Source organism: Scardinius erythrophthalmus (genome assembly GCF_964197995.2).
Source record: "Scardinius erythrophthalmus genome assembly, chromosome: 2".
NCBI classification, from domain to species: Eukaryota; Metazoa; Chordata; class Actinopteri; order Cypriniformes; family Leuciscidae; genus Scardinius; species Scardinius erythrophthalmus.
In genome coordinates this window covers 447501-472165 of record NC_138222.1, presented here as the reverse complement: position 1 = coordinate 472165, position 24665 = coordinate 447501, and the positions used below count along the sequence as shown (strand labels likewise).

The 24665-nt window shown below is 42.0% G+C and overlaps 1 protein-coding gene and 1 long non-coding RNA gene across 7 annotated transcripts in view; one reads left to right on the top strand and one right to left on the bottom strand.

Annotated features, from left to right (window-relative positions):
• rbpms (RNA binding protein, mRNA processing factor) overlaps positions 1-24665 on the bottom strand; it is a 39888-nt gene that overhangs the window by 14685 nt on the left and 538 nt on the right. For 4 of the 6 annotated variants that reach the window (XR_014029121.1, XM_081351778.1, XM_081351779.1 and 1 more), the window contains exons 2-6: positions 24570-24647; positions 24460-24498; positions 22806-22868; positions 21590-21740; positions 18153-18271 (exon numbers count right to left, since the gene is read on the bottom strand). Coding sequence is in view for 4 of the 6 variants with exons in the window: in XM_081351778.1 (XP_081207904.1) it covers positions 18153-18271; positions 21590-21740; positions 22806-22868; positions 24460-24498; positions 24570-24647 (450 nt within the window). In the remaining 2 variants the exon portion in view is untranslated. Of the gene's footprint in view, positions 1-16806; positions 17274-17512; positions 18272-21589; positions 21741-22805; positions 22869-24459; positions 24499-24569; positions 24648-24665 lie in introns of those variants that run through there. The other 2 variants (XR_014029122.1, XM_081351780.1) reach the window with 2 other exon arrangements.
• Positions 8484-13974, top strand: LOC308682249. The gene is made up of 4 exons (XR_014029126.1): positions 8484-8599; positions 11390-11465; positions 11606-11698; positions 13651-13974. It is a non-coding gene; the product is annotated as an uncharacterized lncRNA (long non-coding RNA).

The window sequence follows — 24665 nt, the reverse complement described above, 5'->3', positions numbered from 1 at the left end:
AACAATCTTTTAAATCTCCTCATTCTTTGTGAACGGTTGCTCAGAATGATAGGGGCCTGATAGCTCCTAATAGGGCAGTTAGAGGAGGGTCTTTGTCTTACTCAGGTGAGAAAAGCTTACATATTAATGAGCTCCCGCATAAAGCTTTGTGGCACAAAACACGTCGTAAAATACGAAATACGAAAACAGCTCAGACCTCAGAGGGTTAAGATTCAGGTAGATGCCAGTAAAGAGGGAGCAGGGGCAGTGTTAATTCAAGAGGATGATGAAGGTATTGAGCGGCCGGTTTGTTTTTTCTCGCGGAAGTTCAATAGTCATCAAAGGAACTACTCCACAATTGAAAAGGAGGCGCTTGCGTTAATTTTAGCACTCCAACATTTCGAAGTGTATGTAGGTGGGAACAGTTCAGCGGTAATAGTTTATAGTGACCATAATCCGCTTACTTTTTTACATTCTCTTAAAAATCCAAATCAACGGCTGATGCGTTGGTGCCTGTTTCTTCAGCCCTTTCATTTAGATGTTAGGCATTTGAAGGGCTCAGAAAATATAGTGGCCGATGCACTGTCTAGGGCACCATTGTAAAACTCTTTGTAAGCTGTGCCTTGGATGAAGAGTGTACAGGTTTGTTTTTTCTATTTATTATTCTATCCACGTGAGGGAATGTTGTTGATATTGTGTATGTATAGGCCTATACTAAAATTATGTGTTGGTGCGGTTATGAATGCTTGTTGGCGGAAACTTATTGGTTTCCTTTTCTTAAGGGGGGGGGGTGTCACGGCTGTATACTTTGTATTGTCGTCTTTGCCGTGTTTGGGTGTGTTTTGCTCCTCCTACAGATGCGCTGCGGAGCTGAGGCAATCAGGTGGATTGGGTGCACCGGTGCACAGGTGTGCCTGTCATTAAAAGCTTCCTGTTTGGTGTCCTCATGGAGCGTTCCATTCTGTCACATCGATCCCTGGCCAGGACCGAGATGTTGATCGGCATTGCGGCGTATTGCGAGAACTTGAGAGACAGTCTTTGTTATGAAGAATGTGAAAATAAAGAGAGTTTTGTAACCGCCGTAAACGTTTTCTCCTCCTTCATTGTTGCTCCCTAATAAGGGCGTAACATGAGGTGACGGTAGTCGATGCATGGCCTCGAGCCTCCGTCATTTTTAGCCACGAAGAAGAAGCTTGAAGCGGCAGGGGATGTAGATGGTCTGATGAATCGTTGTTGAAGTGCCTCCTGGATATGCTCCTCCATGCCCTTCTGCTCCGGGATGGACAGTGGATATACTCTGCCTTTGGGTAGAGTAGCCCCAGGAAGTAGGTCGATTGCACAGTCCCATGGCCGATGTGGAGGAAGTTGGGTTGCCAACCGCTTACTGAAGACATCCTGGAACGCCCTGTATTCTGGAGGAATCTCCACCTTGTGATCCATCTGCGGGCTCTCAGCGGTGGTAGAATTGAGTGAGAGTGATGGTGGTTCCAGAGTGGTGAGTGAAAGAGAACGAGGCTTTGAAGATTTTTGAACAGAGGAGAGACAGGATTGGAAACAATTTTCACTCCACTGCAATACTTCCCCGGTGTTCCAGTTGATACAGTATGTGGTTGATGTTGTGACATCCACGAGCGTCCCAGGATGAGGTCTGCGGTGGATCCTTCCAGCACCATGAACGTCACTCTTCAGTATGCAGGCATCCGATGCGGAGTGTCAGTGTGGGAGAGAAGTACCGGATACAACCATGACCCAGCGGCTTCCCTTGGGTGGTGTGAATCCTCAAATCCTGGGAGCAGCTTATCTTACGGACACTTGGAGAAGTTGGGTGGAGATGAAGTTCCCCGCGGAACCCGAGTCAATGAGAGCTTGTGCTGAGATGACCGACAGTGATGACATGACCCTCTCTCCCACAATAAAGACACAGTTGATGGAGAATTCTTCTCTGACACTCCGCATGTGTTAGGTGGAAGGAGTCTACCTGCATGGGTTCAGGTGCTGGAAGGACGACAGATGGTGCAGAGGGTGGAGGATACACAGCGGGGTTCAGGAGAGAGCAAGCGGTGAGATGTTGAGCGACTCAGATGGTCTTTTGGATGAAGTTCTCAAAACCCATTGCGTCATCATAAACTACCATCAGTTGATGGATATCGGTGTTTAGTCCTTGTCGGAAAACGGTGAGCAATGCAGTCTCATTCCAGCCACTAGCGGCAGCTAGAGTGCGGAACTGGAGAGCGTAGGCGCTGACAGAATTATTGGCTTGGCGTAAGTTGAAAAATTGGTCGTGAACAGATAGTTCCGAGGGGGTTTGTCCAAACACTTCTTTAAAGTGACTGAAGAAAGCTGAGAGTGAAGTGTCGATTGGGGCATTGGATTGCCACAGTGATTGAGCCCACTGTAGGGCGCGTCCAGACAGCAGCGAGGTGACAAATGCTACCCTGGCATGATCGGTGGTGAACTGGTGACACTGCAATTCAAAATACAGGAGCACTGTAGAAGGGACCTGCTGCAATCCTCTGCCTCTCCAGAGAATGATGCAGGTTGGGCCATGGGACTAGCATGGGCAGCAGATGAGTGCAGGAGAGACTGACGTGCGGCTTGAATCATATCAGCGGGAACGGCAGGTGGGTTGTCAGACTTAGAAGGTTGAAGGGACAGATGAACTGCGTGAACCAGATCTGCAAACGGATCGATGGGACGATCCGCTGCAGTTTCCATGGGGCTCTGCATGTGGTCTGGTCTTCTGTCATGGAACAGAAGGAAACAGACAGGTAAGTGATATAAACAAGGTCTTTATTGAGCAGAGGCACGGAGTGGGACAGCAATGGAGACTGGTGAGTATGTAGCAGAGAATCAAAGTTGATTGATGAACTTAGCTGAGTGTTAAACTTGGTCACTAGATTGTAGATCGTTGCAGAGGATGCAGGCGGAAGACAGATGACAGAAGATGGAGTTTGGTAAAGGAATCCTAGGTATTCACGGGTAGATATCAAGAGTCTGTAAGTGTACGTAAGGATGAGACCAGACAAGGAAGTGAAGGAGAAGTGCCTCTTTATAGTGTGTGCTGTTGATGATGTGCAGGTGAGATTCCGGGGGGAGAGTGAATGAGTGGGCAGAGCATTCTGATCTGGTGACTCCGTGACAGTGGTTGTATCTCTCTATTAGTGTTACTCGATCTTAGTGCTACATTTGATACCATCGACCACAACATTCTTTTAAATAGACTAGAAAATTATTTTGGCATTAGTGGAATTGCATTTGCATGGTTTAAATCATACTTACTTATCTGGCCATTATCAGTTTGTAGCAGTAAATGAAGAGATGTCATATTGATCAAAAGTTTAGTATGGTGTACCACAAGGCTCAGTACTAGGACCATTGCTGGACCGTTGCTGTTCACTCTGTACATGCTACCCTTGGGAGATATCATTAGGAAACATGGCATTAGTTTTCACTGTTATGCTGAAGATACTCAGCTGTATATTTCCTGGCGCTCCGACAAAAATTCACAAAATTAACAAAATGCCTAGCTGATATAAAAGTTACTAGTTTGGATGACTAGTAATTTCCTACTACTTCTGAAAAAAAAAAAAAAAAAAAAAAAACAGAGATTCTAATTATTGGGCAAAAACCTCCACATGCAATAACCTAGAATACTGTCTAACACTTGATGGCTGCTCTGTTAAGTCTTCGTCGTCGGTTAGGAACCTGGGTGTGCTCTTTGATACCAATCTTTCATTTGAAAGCCATGTTTCTAGCATCTGTAAAAAGAATATCAAAATCGACTGCTGGCGGTAGATCATTTTCCTATTTAGCACCTAAACTCTGGAACAGTCTTCCTAACATTGTCCGGGAAGCAGACACACTCTGTCAGTCTAAATCTAGACTAAAAACACATCTAAATGCTTTTGACACTTGATTAAGCAGAAAACCTGTCCAATAATACAAAATGCCTTGGCTATGTATCTTTCAACTAGAGCCCGACCGATATATCGGCAGGCCGATATTATCGGCCGATATTAGGCATTTTCAAAACTATCGGTATCGGCATTTATACCCAGCAAACACGCGACGTCAGATAGACGTTCAGATCATGTCTGTATAACGTCTGTCAGTTCAGAACCACTTTTGTACGTCCTGTGGACGTGCAAAACAGGTTCAAAATTTGAACGTCTGACTAGGACCCCCTATGGACGTCTATGGACGTGCAAAACAGGTTCAAAATCGGAACGTCTGACTAGGGACTCTTTTTGACGTCTGTGGACGTGCAAAACAGGTTCGAAATCTGAACGTCTGACTAGGACCCCCTATGGACGTCTGTGGACGTGCAAAACAGGTTCAAAATCTGAACGTCTGACTAGGGAATCTTTTTGACGTCTGTGGACGTGCAAAACAGGTTCAAAATCTGAACGTCTAACTAGGACCCCCTATGGACGTCTGTGGACGTGCAAAACTGGTTAAATGTCTGAATGTCTGAATAGGGACTTTTTTTTACGTCTGTGGGCGTGCAAAACTGGTTCAAAATCTGAACGTCTGACTAGGACCCCCTATGGACATCTGTGGACGTGCAAAACTGGTTCAATATCTGAACGTCTGACTAGGGACTCTTTTTGACGTCTGTGGACGTGCAAAACAGGTTCAAAATCTGAACGTCTAACTAGGACCCCCTATGGACGTCTGTGGACGTGCAAAACTGGTTAAAAATCTGAACGTCTGCCAAGGGACTCTTTTTGACGTCTGTGGACGTGCAAAACTTGTTCAATATCTGAACGTCTGACTAGGACCCCCTATGGACGTCTGTGGACGTGCAAAACTGGTTCAAAATCTGAACGTCTGACTAGGGACTCTTTTGGACATCTGTGGACGTGCAAAACAGGTTCAAAATCTGAACGTCCAACTAGGACCCCCTATGGACGTCTGTGGACGTGCAAAACTGGTTAAAAATCTGAACGTCTGCCAAGGGACTCTTTTTGACGTCTGTGGACGTGCAAAACTTGTTCAATATCTGAACGTCTGACTAGGACCCCCTATGGACGACTGTGGACGTGCAAAACTGGTTCAAAATCTGAACGTCTAACTAGGACCCCCTATGGACGTCTGTGGACGTGCAAAACTGGTTAAATATCTGAACGTCTGAATAGGGACTTTTTTCTACGTCTTTGGACGTGCAAAACAGGTTCGAAATTTAAACGTCTGACTGGAGACTCTTTTTGACGTCTGTGGACGTGCAAAACTGGTTCAAAATCTGAACGTCTGACTAGGGACTCTTTTGGACGTCTGTGGACGTGCAAAACAGGTTCAATATTTAAACGTCTGACTAGGGACTCTTTTTTACGTCTGTGGACGTGCAAAACAGGTTCAAAATCTGAACGTCTAACTAGGACCCCCTATGGACGTCTGTGGACGTGCAAAACTGGTTTAATATCTTAACGTCTGACTAGGGACTCTTTTTGACGTCTGTGGACGTGCAAAACAGGTTCAAAATCTGAACGTCTAACTAGGACCCCCTATGGACGTCTGTGGACGTGCAAAACTGGTTAAATGTCTGAACGTCTGAATAGGGACTTTTTTTGACGTCTGTGGGCGTGCAAAACTGGTTCAAAATCTGAACGTCTGACTAGGACCCCCTATGGACATCTGTGGACGTCCAAAACTGGTTCAATATCTGAACGTCTGAATAGGGACTTTTTTTGACGTCTGTGGACGTGCAAAACTGGTTCAAAATCTGAACGTCTGACTAGGACCCCCTATGGACATCTGTGGACGTGCAAAACTGGTTCAATATCTGAACGTCTGACTAGGGACTCTTTTTGACGTCTGTGGACGTGCAAAACAGGTTCAAAATCTGAACGTCTAACTAGGACCCCCTATGGACGTCTGTGGACGTCTGTGGACGTGCAAAACTGGTTAAAAATCTGAACGTCTGCCAAGGGACTCTTTTTGACGTCTGTGGACGTGCAAAACTTGTTCAATATCTGAACGTCTGACTAGGACCCCCTATGGACGTCTGTGGACGTGCAAAACTGGTTCAAAATCTGAACGTCTGACTAGGGACTCTTTTGGACGTCTGTGGACGTGCAAAACAGGTTCAAAATCTGAACGTCTAACTAGGACCCCCTATGGACGTCTGTGGACGTGCAAAACTGGTTAAAAATCTGAACGTCTGCCAAGGGACTCTTTTTGACGTCTGTGGACGTGCAAAACTTGTTCAATATCTGAACGTCTGACTAGGACCCCCTATGGACGTCTGTGGACGTGCAAAACTGGTTAAATATCTGAACGTCTGAATAGGGACTTTTTTCGACGTCTTTGGACGTGCAAAACAGGTTCGAAATTTAAACGTCTGACTGGGGACTCTTTTTGACGTCTGTGGACGTGCAAAACTGGTTCAAAATCTGAATGTCTGACTGGGGACTCTTTTTGACGTCTGTGGACGTGCAAAACTGGTTCAAAATCTGAACGTCTGACTAGGGACTCTTTTGGACGTCTGTGGAAGTGCAAAACAGGTTCAATATTTAAACGTCTGACTAGGGACTCTTTTTTACGTCTGTGGACGTGCAAAACAGGTTCAATATTTAAACGTCTGACTAGGGACTCTTTTTTACGTCTATGGACGTGCAAAACTGGTTTAATATCTGAACGTCTGACTAGGGACTCTTTTTGACGTCTGTGGACGTGCAAAACAGGTTCAAAATCTGAACGTCTGACTAGGGACTCTTTTTTACGTCTATGGACGTACAAAACTGGTTTAATATCTTAACGTCTGACTAGGGACTCTTTTTGACGTCTGTGGACGTGCAAAACTGGTTCAAAATCTGAACGTCTGACTAGGGACTCTTTTTTACGTCTATGGACGTGCAAAACTGGTTTAATATCTGAACGTCTGACTAGGGACTCTTTTTGACGTCTGTGGACGTGCAAAACAGGTTCAAAATCTGAACGTCTGACTAGGGACTCTTTTTTACGTCTATGGAGGTGCAAAACTGGTTTAATATCTGAACGTCTGACTAGGGACTCTTTTGGACGTCTGTGGACGTGCAAAACTGGTTCAAAATCTGAACATCTGACTAGGGACTCTTTTGGACGTCTGTGGACGTGCAAAACAGATTCAATATCTGAACGTCTGACTAGGGACTTTTTTGGACGTCTATGGACGTGCAAAACTGGTTTAATATCTGAACGTCTGACTAGGGACTCTTTTGGATGTCTGTGGACATGCAAAACTGGTTCAAAATCTGAACATCTGACTAGGGAACCCTTTGGACATCTGTGGAAGTGCAAATTTGGTTTAATATCGAACATCTGAATAGGGACCCTTACTGTGGATATGTATGGATGTGCAAGAAAGCCAGGACTCCTTTTGGACAGAAGACTATTTCAGTATCTGAACCAATCTGAAATGTGTCATTGTGAAATGCAAGAAGTTTTTTGACAAATAGTCATACGAAATACTGGTAAATAAAAAAATAAAAATAATCACATTATTATGAAAATGGCAAATGATATTGCATAATAAGTTGATATTATGCAATCATTCTAAAATGAATCAATTATTTATTTGATATATGGATTAAGTAATAGAAAATGTGAAATTTTGGATGTGAATGTGTGCTCAAACTTGCACAGTGCATGCACATTTCCAGCATTAAAAGCAATTCAGTAGAATTACAACCCACTATCAAGTGGTGCAGAGCACGCTTCATGATTCTCTGGATCTTCCAAATAGGGTTGAGCCCACAAAGGGCCTAAAATGTTACAGATTTATATAAAAAATGTTGGAGTGGGATCATATGTGTATTTTTGTTTTTGTAAAGACTCCTAATTCAATGTTGATTTAGCACATATATCTCATCACAAAATGTCCTGATGTCATTGGAGGACACAGAATCCTGTACTGATGAACAAATATAGCAAATACGTATGTGTGAGATTAGGGTTAGGGTTAGGGTTAGGGTTACCCTAACCCTAGCACAAAATATTTCAATATACAGCAAAGAAGGAAAATCAGAAGCTAAATCGATAATAAAGAAAGAAGTTATGAGAATGTGGCAGGAACAATAGAATAGAGGAAACAAGGGAGGGGAACTATGTTTATAAACCCTTAGGTTGGGGTACGAAGGGGGAAATCATTGCAAGGTTACAGTTAGGGCACACTAGACCAAACAAAACTCTGCATCTAATAGGGAAGCATGATACTGGTTTATGTAATAATTGCAATGTACCTGATCAGCAGAGTATTGTTATGATGTGTAATAAATATGATAGCATAGTGAAGAGGAAAATTTAGGGCATGGGAGGGATTTTAAAAGAAATATTAAATAAATCATCAGGCCATAAAATAATGTAATATTTATTTTTAGTTTCTAAGAGCTACCAAGCTGGATAAAATCATTTGTTTTATTTATTTATTTCGTATAATGACATAGCATGTAAGCCAGAGATCATTTATAACCTGAGGGTGGCGGTAATGCACTAAAACAGTTTGCGACCGCCGTTAAAAAATCAAAGAAGAAGAATCGCACGTCACACTGCAAAGTCACCAGGAAAAGTATCCTGCCGATGAAAGAGGCTGCTGACACGTGGAGAGAGACACTGCCTTAATTGGACTAAAACCCTAAAACAGGTAAGTAAACATTTTAAAAAAAATTAATTTAATATGTTATTCAGTTGAGAGATGATATCAGATGAATTGGAAGTCACACATGCCCCCTAATACCTTGAAAAACTTCTTAAAACTGCGGCAATTTGCGCGGGCACATTAACCGAAAAGTCGACAAATGCGCCCGCGCGTTCTGCTGTTTTTTTTGTTTTTTTTTTCACATAGCAGCAAAATAGACTTAAAATACTCCGTCATTTATGGTCATACAGACTTGAAATATGGAAAAATAAACTGTAAAATGTCTTTTTTATGTGTCCACTTACAATCGAAACAAAACATTATGCTTTTGTGTGCTTTCTGCCTCTCCTTCTACATGAACTTTTTTTCTGGAGCAGGTCTCTAAACGTAAGCAAAACTCAGCAAATACACACTGTCAAGAGTAATCTTTATAATAATTTAAGTGTTTACTTTATAATGATCTAATTCAAAACGAAAGAGAATATTCTTTTTATGTAATCTATATAAAAAGAGAGACGTTAGTCGTTCTCATGGCAACTCATTATCTGCTAATCACCCGCTGAAAGCGCGCGCTATTCAAACGTAAATATCTTTGTTCTAATATGAATCGCGTTTGTATGCGTGAATGAACGGCTCAGATGCTCGTTTACTACAATTACAACATGCTATTTTTACATGAACGTAACGCTATTATAGTTTAGCTTTTCCTTAACTATATTGCAATACTGAGATGAGTAAAAATCTGCTGAAATATGTTCATGAAATATGTTGTTTAAATAAAATGCAATGTTTTTAAACTATTACACTGCAAATTAAAATGTATACGCCCTATATTAATGTATCATAAAATATATATATATATGTTTGAGACGAAATATTAATGTTTTTAGACAATACTAATGAATCCTTAACTTTGAAATACGTATGATAAAATTTATGCTTTTTACAAAGGAAAAATTACACTTGGAATAGTTAAAGGGTCATATAATGCCATTTTTGTACAAGCTAATATGATTCTTTAGGGTCTAAATTAAAAGTTTGTAATATACTTTAATTAAAAATTCTCATTAGTATTGTAAGAAAACACTAATTTTACCTGCTCAAAAACAGCTCTGTTTTCAGCACGCCGTTTCAGTGCATACAGCTTTAAATGATAATGAGCTTTGCTGACCCCGCCCCTCTGTTCTGTGGGTACACCGTTTGTAACACAATAACCACGTGTTATTCGTTATAAACGTGTGATTATGAATTATATTGAGAACGTCGTACATAGAAAACATGCCGTAATGTACCCGGAGTGTAAACCTTAGATGCATTCATCATGAAGCGTGCAGCAAGGTTTGCAAATTTGCAAAGATTAATATAAATACTAATATAAAGGTTAATAAAACATTACACTCACATCTTCTGGAGGTTCAGCAGTAACACGTTGGTACCGATCCGTTTTTTCTCGTTTGTAACGCTGTCTGATGTGAAATGATTCACGCAAACAGGAAAGCACAGACGATCGTGGGGAATCCCCGTGAGGGAATCCCCGCGTCAATCCTTTGGGCATATCGCTTCAAAAACAAAACTCAGCCACTGCTTCTTCAATGGCTCAGATTTAGGAACATTCAAATGACTGCTGTGTTCCTTATTACACCGAAGAACAATCGCAGACGCCATTATGCTCATAATCAGCGCTCCAGTGAGGGTATCAACAATGACGCGCGGACTATGATTGACAGCTCGCTCATGAGCGAGGGCGGGTCTGTGTTGAAACGCTGCAGCTGTCAATCACAATCGTGGGAGGGGCGTCCGACCGTGTGACGTCACACGGTCGAACGGCTTGATTTCAGAGAGGTTCAAACATATAAGGAGATTAAAAAAAAACCACTGGATGGATTTTTATCATTTTATGATGGTTGTGTACAGGCACTGCCAACACACATTTCAGTACAATCAACTTGTAAAAGTGCATGTACCATTATATGACCCCTTTAAAATTGTAATTGTTGTTGACTTTCATATTATTGTGTTTCATTAGTCACAATTTTGGGGAGAGGATAAATATTCCAAACCTGTCTGAAAATACAATATGATGATTAACTGCACAATTACTAGAAATGTTTACATTGGATATTATAAAATTTGCTTGCATAAAAATTTGTTTAACTTTAAACCAATTCTGTAGAATGGCCCATATATCCTATTTGAACAGGATTTGTTTCCAGGTATGACTGTGGGCTTTTGACTTTCATTTATATTAGTATTATTTTGTTAACTATATGCTAAATAAATTAAAAGCAATATACTGTGTCTGTGTGTGTGTATACATTTCTTGTCAGCCGTCTTCTTAGGTGTGTGTGTCTTCTTAGCTACAATGAAGTTTTAAGAGTTTTTATCCAGTCATCAATGGCTTATTGATCATTATAGGTATTATCAATAATTAAGTTTTTGTTGCTAGTTTGAGTCGAGAAATACACATTTCAGCATTATCATCACTAATCTGTGTGTGCATTTTCCTTGAGAACCAAGCAAGTTGACTCATGAAACCATTTGTTTATTATATCGTGATTGCATATCTCAATCACAATATTGACCTCAATAATTCCAATGACAATGACATTTTCCCCAAATCGTGCAGCCCTTGCCAGAAGTATATAGCCTAGATATCTTTACACTGTCCGCTCAGTACAACAGAGGCAGGAGCTCCGCACTGGGGTTGCTCGAGTTATATGGGCACACAACTTGCTACAAGAGCTATATCCACTATTACGAACAATAAAGTAATATTTGACAAATTTTGTCTTTCAGATTCTGAAAATGTTCAAAGGCCAATCTCAAGATACTCTGGGAGGTCTTTCTCAGAGCAAATGGTCACTTCTAAGAGGTTTGTTTAATCGATTCCAGAAAACAACAGTGTCCCATGCCCCCATTTCTTTAATCCACTCTTGGCACTCTCACCCATGCTACAGTTCCTGTAGATTACCACACACATGTAATTTCTAAATGGTGAATTTGTTTCTTCAGGCTCTTTACCAACCGGCTGATGGCAAAATTCAATATGAAGGGGAAGGTGAAGAAGCAGAAACTGCCTCTGGAGACGACTAAAACTTTTGAAAGGTAAAGGTACACAAATTATGTTAGTATTATTATAATAAAATGATACCCAATTGTACTTTTTAAACTGGTAACCTACTGAACAAACTTTAAAAAAAAATTGCAAATTGAAAAGCACATGCTACATGCATAAAGTTTAAAAACACAATGAACTAATTTCTTTTTTTTTTTTACTTTTTTTTTACATTGTTCTATTTTAATAAATTAAAAGCACTCAGATAGACAAAAGTGAGGGTAAGCATTAAGACAATTCATCAAGACAAAGTTAATCATTCAAGGGCTGTGAGTATTTTCTCTTTGCCTTTTGTTTGATTCACATTAATGATGCAATCATCAGAAGGTTTATTAGACTGAATGCAGATCAAATAATACCAATCTCCCCTTTTCTCCAAACAATTTACACCAATTTAAGATATGAACTGTTTAAGTGAATACTCTCCAATCCGGTCATTTTGACATATTTTGTTGTGTATTTGATGGTTAAATGCGCACACAAAGCCTAAAATATAATTTCCTTGTCTAGTTGCGGTCGGTTTCGGTGCGCACACACATAAGCCACCTTGAAGTTGGAAACAGCGTCCCTTGCTCGAAATTATTGTCCATTATTACATGGCTTGGTTGAACTCTAATGTAGAAAGCGGTGTGTTATTTCTTGATAACACAACTCTGCTAAGTATAACACACCGTTGCCATGAAAAACAGGTTTGCTATAGACGCAGGATTCTAACCGTAGAGACGTAACGGAGTATTTTCTTTAGCAGAAGCAATACAATCCTTTTTAAATGAATAAACTCCTTTTTAAATCAATTTTTTATGTCAAATTATTAATTTATTTGGTGGGTAGCCATGTAATAAGCGGGATAATGTAGAGCGAGGCTGTTGTTATAGCGAATACAACCCCTTCAGGCAGATTCAAGACCCCTCCGCATAAGCCTGCGGGGTTGTATTCGCTATAACATCCGCCTTGCTTTACATTATCCCTTATTTAAATAGCTCTTTTTTATTATCAAACAAGTAACCGCAATGCAACAGTAGAGACTGCATTTTACAACAACTCTCTTCTGCATTGCAAATATCAAAAATGCATCATAGACAGATGATTTAATATTATCTCGTATAGAAACGGCTGGCAAAGATGGAATTTGCAAGATAACATCTATTTATCATTAATAAATAGTAAGTGCATTTTCTCAATTTCTCCAGTACTGACAGCAGAACTGATAACGCTGGAGCTGGATACTTCACTGGATTACCTCTTTCTAAACTCATCTACAAGTAATCTAGTATTTGCTAAAATGGAAGTTATAGTATCCAAAAGCATTACATTTGGGCTGTGCTTGAGAAATTGTATTATATGCAGTCTCTCTCAATTCATGATTGCTATCTTAAATATATTGTCACCCAAGGCCACTGTCTATTGCAGTCTTACACCTTCCTAACATACAGCGACGCGAGTTTACAGAACCCATTTTCAGTCATTTGTTTGCTGCCATATACCACACCAGTCACCATTGGTCACTGTAGTATTGCCACTTCAAGGATTAGTTCACCTCAAAATGAAAATTTCCTGATAATTTACTCACCCCAATGCCATCCAAGATATTCATGTGTTTCTTTCTTCAGAGGAAAAGAAATTAAGTTTTTGAGGAAAACATTCCAGGATTTTTCTCCACACAATGGACTTCAACGGTAACCAAATTGTTGAAGTCCAAATCAATGCAGTTTCATGCTGGACGTAGGCAGAAGTACCGCCCCGTTGTTTACAAAGTGAACTTGCGAAGACTAATACAGACCATTTTAAATAAACTGACAAAAATCCATAAATATGTCATTCAACATACAATAAATTTGAACAATCCTCCTCCACGCTTGTAAACAATGAGCCGGTATAAAAATATTGTATGTTAACTTGCAATGTTACTTATGGATTTTTTGTTTTTGTTCAACTCTTGCAGCTGCAGTCATAAAATGGGATAAAGAAGCTACAGAGGCTACAATCAAGCATCATGCAGCAGAACATCTTAAACGTGCCGTGGAGGGCATACAGGGGTGGAAATAATGAGGAATTTTACATGAGTACTGTAAGGCGCGTGTGTTTATTTCTAGTTTAGGGGACTTTATGTCTCTCTCCCCCTTTCCAACCACCCACCCCCAATCTTGGTCTGGAGTAATTTGTTTTTTGTTCACTTGGCAGTTCAGTGTAACCATTAGAGTTGTTTTATTTATCAGCCTGTTCATAATTTGCTGAAAACCTCATTAAAGATGGAAAAAAATTGTCATTTCAAACTATTTTTGCTTTTTTTTTTAATCAATAATCAGATGTCACTTATTTCCAATTGCAAAAATATAAGGCTACTAAAAAGTATTTGCATGTTTTAGACAGGTGCATCAAAGGGATAGGTATTAATTTATTATTTACAATTTTAAAGCAGTAGTTCTGCACACTGCTTTTACTATGACTAGAATGAGTTTTATTGAATACCATGTTGTCATCCAACCTTGGAACAAAAGCCTGTTTGATGACCAAAACATGGTTTAATAAAGCTAATAGTAAAGCTAATTTCGTTTGTGCATCTTAAAATTTTGTATGAATGTTCTTTAGACGTCTGTAAGTGACGTTGAAATGACGTTGTGAAAACTTTCATTTACAATATTGTAAAGATGTTACTTGGACATCAAAAATCAACATTTAAAAGAGATGTCTAATGAACGTTCACTATGTACGTCAATAGTGAACACTAAAAAGACGTTTAAAAAAGACGTCAAAAACTTTCATTCTGGCTCTTCAGCGGACGTCTTCTGAACGTTCCCTTTTTATGTCAGTTGGACGTCAACAGTGAACGTCAAAAAGACGTCTAAAAAAAGACGTTCAAGCTGACTCTTCAGCGGACGTCTTTTGAACGTTGACTTTTTATGTCACTTGGACGTCAACATTGAACGTCAAAAAGACGTCTAAAAAAGACGTCATAAAAACTTTCATTCTGGCTACTCGTGGACGTCTTCTGAACGTTCGAAAAAGACGTTGTAATGACGTCGTTTGGACGTGTCTGTGCTCAGTGGGTAACGGCCGATAAATGAATATTTCAAAAATAAAATAAAAACGGACGAAACACCCTTCAACCATGTTATGAGTGTTGGCGTTGTATAGTTTGTCCACCAGAGGGCACTCTACACCGTCCCTGTTGGCAACACTCGTGTATAACGCGCCACACATTCTGCAACCTGCTGATCCAGCCCGAGTCGGGCAGAGAGAACCGCGAGTGAGATCAGCGGTGAAGTGTGTTCATGGTGAGTTGGTCACGACTCACGAGACATACATTGCTTGAATAACAATTTAAAGAACATCCCTATCAGTTCTCTTAACTCAAATAAGGATGACAAAATTCGTGACTCATGTCCAGTTTTGCTGCGGTTAAATAAGCCGAGAGTGAAGCGGAACAACGCGACGTAGGCTATATTCACATAAAATGTTAACACTGCAGTTCACAAAAGTTCATAATGTGCATGTGCTTTAATGCTTTGTCGGTTAAACATTTAATTTTAAATACTGATGCGCTGTTCTAACGTGTGCGTTTCTCAGCGCGTACATGTGAAGCTCACATGCACTAAAAGCCTTTCTACCAGCGCCTGGATACTGGACTAAGTTATCTTTCGAGTATTATTGTGCTAATACTGTTAAATACACACAAGACTTACATAAACAAAGTCGGTTGTCTAAAGTAAAGGCAAAAATTGAGAGAAAATCTGCTTGTCAAATGCGTGTACATTAGACGTGTCGTGCTCAGCTCTTAAAGAGACAGTAGCAAGTAAACACATTGTCGCTTGTCCTTAAAGGGATAGTTCACCCAATAATAAAAATGATCTCATTATTTACAGGCACTCTAATGTTGTTCCAACTGTATTCATTTCCTTCTAATATTTTTCTAATATTAATAGTTTGAAGAATGTGGGTAACCAAACAGTAGCTGGTCCCCATTGACTTCCAAAGGAAAAAAATATACTATGGAAGTCACTGGGGTACATCAACTGTTTGCTTACCCACATTCATCCAAATAACTTATTTTCAACAGAAGAAAAAAACAACTTGAGAGAGTAAATGACAATTTGAATTTGTTGTCAATTTGAATGTGAAATTGTTGTTTTTGTTCAAAGGACTAAACGTTTAGTCTTAAAAAAAATCTTAAGTTTGTATTTTTATACATTTTATTTATCAGAACTTTAATATATTTTGATGTTCCTCTGTTCTGTTGTGACAGAACAACAAGTTTCTTTTTAAAATGCATTATCATATTATTTTAGTTAAAACTCATAAATAACTACAAATAACTAATGTTAGGGAAATTTGTTAATGTTTTGTTGCGCGTTTCTGAAAAATAAAAATAAAAATTTAAAACCAACAAATATTTGTACTGGTATCGGCCTTCAAAATCCTTTATCGGTCGGGCTCTAGTAGCCATCAAAAGTTTGTACACACCAATTGTAAAGTGTGTCCAAACTTACTGTACTATAATACACATACATAATATTGCTACTGTATTATAATATACACATAAATAATATCGGCCGATATATCGGTATCTGGCTTTTTTTTATCGGTATCGGCATCGGTGCCCAAAAATCCATATCGGTCGGGCTCTACTTTCAACCATTAATCTTCATACCGCATATCCATTTCTTGAATACATTCATACCTCAAGACTACTGAGTGTTTATAATGCTTAGTATATAACTTAGTATATAACTATATTACTACTGCTGCGCTCTGATTAGCTTTTAAGTGCACACGCATGTTGCGCTGCAGGTGCAGGTGTGTGTTACCTGAGCGTGCAGTGATGAGCTGTAGGCAGGTGTGTGTTACCTGAGCGTACAGTGATGAGCTGTAGGCAGGTGTGTGTTACCTGAGCGTACAGTGATGAGCTGTAGGCAGGTGTGTGTTACCTGAGCGTACAGTGATGAGCTGTAGGCAGGTGTGTGTTACCTGAGTGTGCAGTGATGAGCTGTAGGCAGGTGTGTGTTACCTGAGCGTACAGTGATGAGCTGTAGGCAGGTGTGTGTTACCTGAGCGTGCAGTGATGAGCTGTAGGCAGGTGTGTGTTACCTGAGCGTACAGTGATGAGCTGTAGGCAGGTGTGTGTTACCTGAGCGTGCAGTGATGAGCTGTAGGCAGGTGTGTGTTACCTGAGCGTACAGTGATGAGCTGTAGGCAGGTGTGTGTTACCTGAGCGTGCGGAGATGAGCTGTAGGCAGGTGTGTGTTACCTGAGCGTGCAGTGATGAGCTGTAGGCAGGTGTGTGTTACCTGAGCGTACAGTGATGAGCTGTAGGCAGGTGTGTGTTACCTGAGCGTGCGGAGATGAGCTGTAGGCAGGTGTGTGTTACCTGAGCGTGCAGTGATGAGCTGTAGGCAGGTGTGTGTTACCTGAGCGTGCAGTGATGAGCTGTAGGCAGGTGTGTGTTACCTGAGCGTGCAGTGATGAGCTGTAGGCAGGTGTGTGTTACCTGAGCGTACAGTGATGAGCTGTAGGCAGGTGTGTGTTACCTGAGCGTGCAGTGATGAGCTGTAGGCAAGTGTGTGTTACCTGAGCGTGCAGTGATGAGCTGTAGGCAGGTGTGTGTTACCTGAGCGTACAGTGATGAGCTGTAGGCAGGTGTGTGTTACCTGAGCGTGCAGTGATGAGCTGTAGGCAGGTGTGTGTTACCTGAGCGTGCAGTGATGAGCTGTAGGCAGGTGTGTGTTACCTGAGCGTGCAGTGATGAGCTGTAGGCAGGTGTGTGTTACCTGAGCGTGCGGAGATGAGCTGTAGGCAGGTGTGTGTTACCTGAACGTGCGGAGATGAGCTGTAGGCAGGTGTGTGTTACCTGAGCGTGCAGTGATGAGCTGTAGGCAGGTGTGTGTTACCTGAGCGTGCAGTGATGAGCTGTAGGCAGGTGTGTGTTACCTGAACGTGTGGAGATGAGCTGTAGGCAGGTGTGTGTTACCTGAGCGTGCAGTGATGAGCTGTAGGCAGGTGTGTGTTACCTGAGCGTACAGTGATGAGCTGTAGGCAGGTGTGTGTTACCTGAACGTGCGGAGATGAGCTGTAGGCAGGTGTGTGTTACCTGAGCGTGCAGTGATGAGCTGTAGGCAGGTGTGTGTTACCTGAGCGTGCAGTGATGAGCTGTAGGCAGGTGTGTGTTACCTGAACGTGCAGTGATGAGCTGTAGGCAGGTGTGTGTTACCTGAACGTGTGGAGATGAGCTGTAGGCAGGTGTGTGTTACCTGAGCGTACAGTGATGAGCTGTAGGCAGGTGTGTGTTACCTGAACGTGCGGAGATGAGCTGTAGGCAGGTGTGTGTTACCTGAGTGGCAGTGATGAGCTGTAGGCAGGTGTGTGTTACCTGAGCGTGCAGTGATGAGCTGTAGGCAGGTGTGTGTTACCTGAGCGTGCAGTGATGAGCTGTAGGCAGGTGTGTGTTACCTGAGCGTGCAGTGATGAGCTGTAGGCATACGCAGTAGGTGGCAGTTCAGCGGGGTACAACGGGTATGATGCCCACACATCAGGACTGCTTGGATACAGTGCAGGCACTGTGAAGTCATCTAAACAACAACAGGACTAGCATGAGTTTACAGGAGAAGAGTCTAAGGGCCCTATCTCGCTCCCAGCGCAATTGACTTTCGACGCATGTATCATTCCTATTTTGCACCCGACGCACAGCGGACTTTTCCCTCCACAGATGCACGTCGTCGGTAAATTAGGGAATGAACTTGCGCTCCCGGGGGCGGTTCAGCGAAAAGAAGAGGCGTGATCCGGCGCAAACGTTCCTGGTGCTATTTTGCAGTTCCAGAAAACAATTCCGCCACTGACCAGGAGAAACCTCGTCTAAAGTCAGTGGCGCGTTCAGATGCTATTTTGAGGGCGCATGCTTGGCCATAATGTAGCGTGAGCACAACACACACACACTTTGCTTCTCTCATCTACACAGACACAGCAGTTCACATTTTTGCAAAACATACATAATTACAATGAAAAATATTCCACACGAGGGAAATCATTGTTGTGTCCATGAAGATGTGAAAAAATAGTTATAAATCTAGCTTACACATTTACCCAAATTATCATACGCCTGTTTAAGCGAAGCTAATCTGGGTGTGTTTCTCCATCCCCAATGTCACTTCTCTGTGTTTTACGGCCCTGACGAGAACGTCGGTCTCCTCGGCTGTGAACCGCTCCTGGCAAATCCGCCGTTATAATAGCGATCCGCCATGGAACAAGCACGCCTGCTCTTAAAGGGAATGTGAGATGTCGCTCTGATTGGTTTATTTCACGTTACGCCCAAACCACACCTATGAGTAATGAAGCGACTTCAGACCAACACATTTTAGATTTGCGTCGGGCGCAAGAGTCATTTATCCCGCCGGTATAATAGCAACAGCGCCCGAGACCCGCCCACAAAGTTACTTGCGTTTCGCGTTTGATACGCGTTTGATACGCGTTTCAGATCGTTAAAATAGGGCCCTATGTGTATGCGTTCAATTGATACACTGCAGTTGATGTTCATGGACTACGATGGAAACACATTTACCGAATAAATCGCACATCTCAAATGTTACTTTGGTGGTTCTGAAACACCTGAGCCAAAGTCTGTCATCAGAATGAATTGTTTTAATTCCCTCCCAGAAGCATCTCAAACAATTGTGTTCCCAAACACCAACATCCGAATGCAAGCGAACATGATAGAGTTTATTGTATTTCATCTACACAGTAATTTTTATCACAGATATTTTGCATCAATTTACCAGGAAGTGATGATTTTGTTCTTTTGAACACATGGAACGGAAACGCTGTTTTACCCGCAAATGTTTTATACGACATTCCAATTTCGCACACAATTTAAATTTGCAACTTTGTACGGACTTTGTTTGCAGCTTTCTCGCTGGATTATTACAATTAATGGCAAAATGAATGTTTGGAAATGTAAACTGATATTTCCTACTGACACACTACAGCAAAAAGATATAAATAACTGGTTTAAAACAATTTTGCTGGGTGAAAATACTAACGTGCCTAAGACTTTTGTAGTACTGTATATAAGTCGGCGCTGGATGCCATATTGTCAGAATATTTCTCCTTCAAGCGCTCTTCGCTGACTCCGAAGAAGATAAGAGATAAGAAGCCTTTCTGCTCACCATGAGAACAAGCCTCATCAGTGGATTAACGGGGCTTCAGGTGCAGGTGACCTGGTGCTTCTCCTCTCCAGCTATCTGGAGACCTAATAAGAGCAAATTACACTCTTAAAAGAGCAAATTCAGCGGCGTTTGTTGCGCCAAGTGTGGCTCACCCAGCACTCCCCTGCTTCCCTCGGACAAGCACACAAAGTGTATCTCTTGCCTGGGCCACGCATGCATTCACAAAGACCAGCTGCTCTCACTATGAGAGCATGAGTCTTGCCTCGCTGCTCTTCCGATTCCACTCCTCACGCTCCCGTTTTCTTCCCCTCAAGAGCCAAGATGGGAAGAAGCAGCCGTGGATCCGAGCATTCAGGCTGCAGGGAGCTCATGACCCCATGCCTCACTCTTCCCACAGCGAGAGGACTCTCCAGTGCTCTTCAACCGTGATGACCAGCACCCCTCATCTGGTGCACGCGGCTTAGTCTCTTTCGGCAGATCAGAGAAGGATTTCGATGACACCCCATCACTGGCCACTTCTGATGTGGGGAAGTGGTCCAACCCAGCGGAGGACTCCGCCACCCCACTGTCTAAAGAGGCAGGTGATACCAGGCCGTGGTTGGGCTCGGAACTGGTCCATGTCCTATCCAAGGCCGTAGAAGAGCTGGGCTTAGAGTGCTCGGCCCCAGAGGAGCCACAGGCCCCCGCCAGCAACCAGCCCCGTTCTTACCAGAAGTTCTTGAAGAACAAACTAAATCGTGGAGCGCCCCTACTGAGTGTGCGTTCACTACTGCACTTCGTCTGGCCTCACCTCTGTTGACAGTGTGGAGCAGAAGGGGCACATAAAGCTTCCCCCATTAGAGGAGTCCGTCACCGCGCACGTCTGCCCTCACCGGCTCTCGGATGGAAGACCAAAGCCGCTCACCCTTCTATGCCGTGCAGAGCCACATCGGCTCTGGGAGCCAGAGCCTACACTGCAAACATCAGCTGGAAGGATCAACCTAATTGTGAAGTTCCATCCTGGGATCTATCCACAGTCCTCAGCTGTTGTTGAACTTCGGAGGGGCTGCCAGTCATGAAGCAGAGACGATCTAATTGGATGGTGGACGCAATAGTGCTGGCCTCCAGTGTCTTAATGGCCTCCTCCCGGGCGTGGTCCATTGGTGACATCTGTGCAGTGGCTCGCCATACACCTAAACATTCCTGCTCTTCAAGCATGGATTTTGTCTGTTTAAAACTAGCCCATGGCCCCTTAAGGGTCCAGTCAGATTAGGGAATCGATCATTTTGACCCATACAATGTATTGTTGGCTATGGCCACAAATATACCCATGCGATTTGAGACTGGTTTTGTGGTCAAGGGTAACATATATATGTCCCTTATAGTCCTTGATATAAGCCTAATAAGGGCCCCGTTCCCAAGTACCCTCAGGCTGGGCTCACAGGACAGTAGCATGGCGCTATTGGATTGCCTTCCCCATGGCATCAGAAACTGACGCAATGTGAGAAACAGCAGTTTGGCCACTCCTATTCTGACGATATGGCATCCAGCGCAGACTTATATAGGCCGTCGGCTCCACCTGTTCTGCCGGCTGGAATGCCATGTGTCTGTGGAGGTGCACATCGTCAGAAACTGATGCAATGCTCGTTTACGTTATCTCAGGGAACTAAGGTTGCGTTAGTAACCGAAGCGTTTATTTTACGTCCTCATTTAGACAGAAAGACGTATGTGTGTGTGTGATTTACTCACAGGGGTCTCGGCTGACACAGGGCGGTCCAGGACTGTGTCGGGATGGAGGAGGGTTTGGGATTCCCACTAGTTTGTTCTTGGCCATCTTGGTATTGGCTTTGGCAAACTCCAGCCGTAAAGTCTGGGGAATATCCGGGTCAAAGCGAACTCCCTGAAAAACAGGACTCAAACATCAATACAGCAAACATGTCTTCCTCTTGGTGAAATCCACCTCATCCTCGCACCACACAACTCAAATGATGTGTGCTTTATTCATCTCATTTCTATAGCAGGGTTTCCCAGACGGTGGGTCTCAGTACAAGTGAGCTTGCAGACATGTTGGCAGGCTAGTTCTCCTTTAGTATATAGTCTAAATATAAAGTCAACATTAGCCTGCTGTTGCTATATAGTTTGGACTGTTGAAACTGGTGAGATTCTCAGATGAGGCAGACGCAGGTTAGATCTGGTGTTACGATGGTCAGTTGGCACAGGTTGATTGTAGTCTCACTGTGCTTGCTTATTAAAAACCGTCGCTAATCAGTAAACATAATACATCGGTTGACCTCTAATGCAACTTTACTCCAGAAACACTGAACTAATGAGATTAAGTGTATTAAACTGCTGTTTGCTTCAGTTTTCAGTCCAGCTATCTGTGTGACATGACGTGAATTGTTTATCGGTAATTATCGAGACTTCACATCCAATTTAGACCAAACTCACACGTCAAGATCTGTAATCTAACACTAATCATATTAATTACAATTCAGTTAAATAAAGTAAGTGACCCATAAAAACACATGGGAAACAACATAATACAAATGCCAAACAAAGCCATTTTAATGCTGCCTTTCATTATTTGTGTGTGTGTGTGTGTGTGTGTGTGTGTGTGTGCGTGTGCATCTAATTTCAAGATTTATTAACTGCAGAGCTCAAATCCGCTCAAGGTCAGTCTCTCCAGTTTCACACTGAGATTAAAACCAAATCCTGGATCAATGAAAACAAGAGAGACACAGAACGAGAGGCAGACAAACTCTTTAATCTCTGGATTGACTCGTGTTCAGTGTGTCCTGTCAGACGATTGCTCGAGTTCCCACAACCGCAGCTCCGTGAGCTCAGATCCGCTGCGTTCTCCTTCAGGAACGTGATCGTGTGTGAGTGTGTCTTCTGTCGAAACCACACCAGGAGCCTTTGGTCTTTTTTTAGCGATGTCATGTTTAGATGATAGAGTTAAACTTACGTTCAGGGCGATCTTAGCAGCCTCCGCTTCTGAGCGACTGTCAAAACTCACAAACCCCACCGGCTGCAGAAAACACAGAGAAATCAAGGAAAGAAGAAGCTCTTCAAACTGCAGAGAGTCTCTAATGACTGGGACATAAAGACGACCGAGAGACTGCTAACATGAAATGACATTGAAAGCACGTTGCGTATTGTAATGTGGCATATTTCCCAGTGAAATGATGTTCAAGAAAACTCTGCCAGGACTTGATCTGGTCACGGTGAACAGATGTGATGCAGTGAAGTGTGTGTTTCTGATCGGGATGGGATTTTGCAGTCGATTTTAGAGATTTTGAAGGAATTAAAGTGAATGTGGAAGGAGATCAGGACCAGCAATAAATGAACACTAATGACTGACTGAGAAACACTGCAGAAACACAAGGATCGAGCCTGACACACACACACACACACACACACACACACACACACACACACACACACACACACACAGATAAACAGAAACATACGGAAATGACTTGTAAATTCACCACAAAAACACTGTTTCTCTATCGTTTCGGTCCTTCCACTGACTTTCAAGTGTTCTGATCATTACACACTTCACTCACACAAACCTTCTGCCTTAGTTTTTACACTCTCATAAGACATTATTATATTATATATCTAAGTTTGTTTTATATGTTAATTAAGCCACAGCTTTTACTGCGGAGACGTTTGTTCACACACACTTTATCAGCGAGTTCCTCTCATTGACATTTTAAGATTATATTGTTCGACCCTCATTAAAACAGGAAGTGTGTATTCCTTATGATAAGAGGCATTTCAAAAAATACACACACACTTCAATTATCTAAAGCTTCACAAAGAAAGAAAGAAAGAAAGAAAGAAAGAAAGAAAGAAAGAAAGAAAGAAAGAAAGAAAGAAAGAAAGAAAGAAAGAAAGAAAGGTTCAGCTTTACTCCACTGGGAACTATTTTAAACAGGTTTAACTCATAATAATTGAGACTGAACATGGAATATTTCTATGTTTAATAGTTAATTTGTCACAGTACAGGAACATTTAAAGTTAGTGGTTGTGAGTTTATATTTTATAAAATGATCATCTTCCTTTCACATACACATTCATATACATATTTAGCTCAAATCCTCGTGTTAATGAATATAAAGTTCCTGGAAACATTATTGATCAACTCTTCATTATAGAGAATAAAAGCATCACATTCATCACACAAACATCTTAAATGAATTAGAAACACAGATATTGATCTATAATCAAGACTGTCGTGTTTTAATAAAAAATTAACTTGGCAAAAAAACTTTCTGAAGTCATACTGTTGTTTGATTTAAACTTCATTCACTTGCTTTAACTACCCAGAACACACCAGTTATCATTAAGCAACCTCCTAGCAACATCATAATAGCACCCTAGCAACCGCCTAGAAACCACTCAAAGTACCATAGCAACAGCATAGCAACCACCCAGAACACCGTCCGTCAGTCTGACCTTAAAAGCATCAAACTTTTAAAACTACTGCAGACTTTCTCAAGTCTTTATCCAGTTACGACTGCTGTGAGTGTGTTTGCCATCTCTTCTCTCCTGACACTGAGAGTATTAATGTGTCGTACATGCATTATAAAAGAGTCATTGATGTTTCTCACCTGTTTCGAGGTGAATCTGATCAAGGATCCTTCATAGCCCTGATGAAGAGAAGCACAGATGAGGAAGAGTCAGGATGAACAGTGAGTGTGTCCTGACTCTGGGGTCTCACCTGGAAGGGCCTGAAGAGCAGGTAGAGCTCTCGGGGTCTGATGTCCATCGGTAACCCGCTGACGAACAGAGTCCGGACCTGCACAAGCACAGAGCT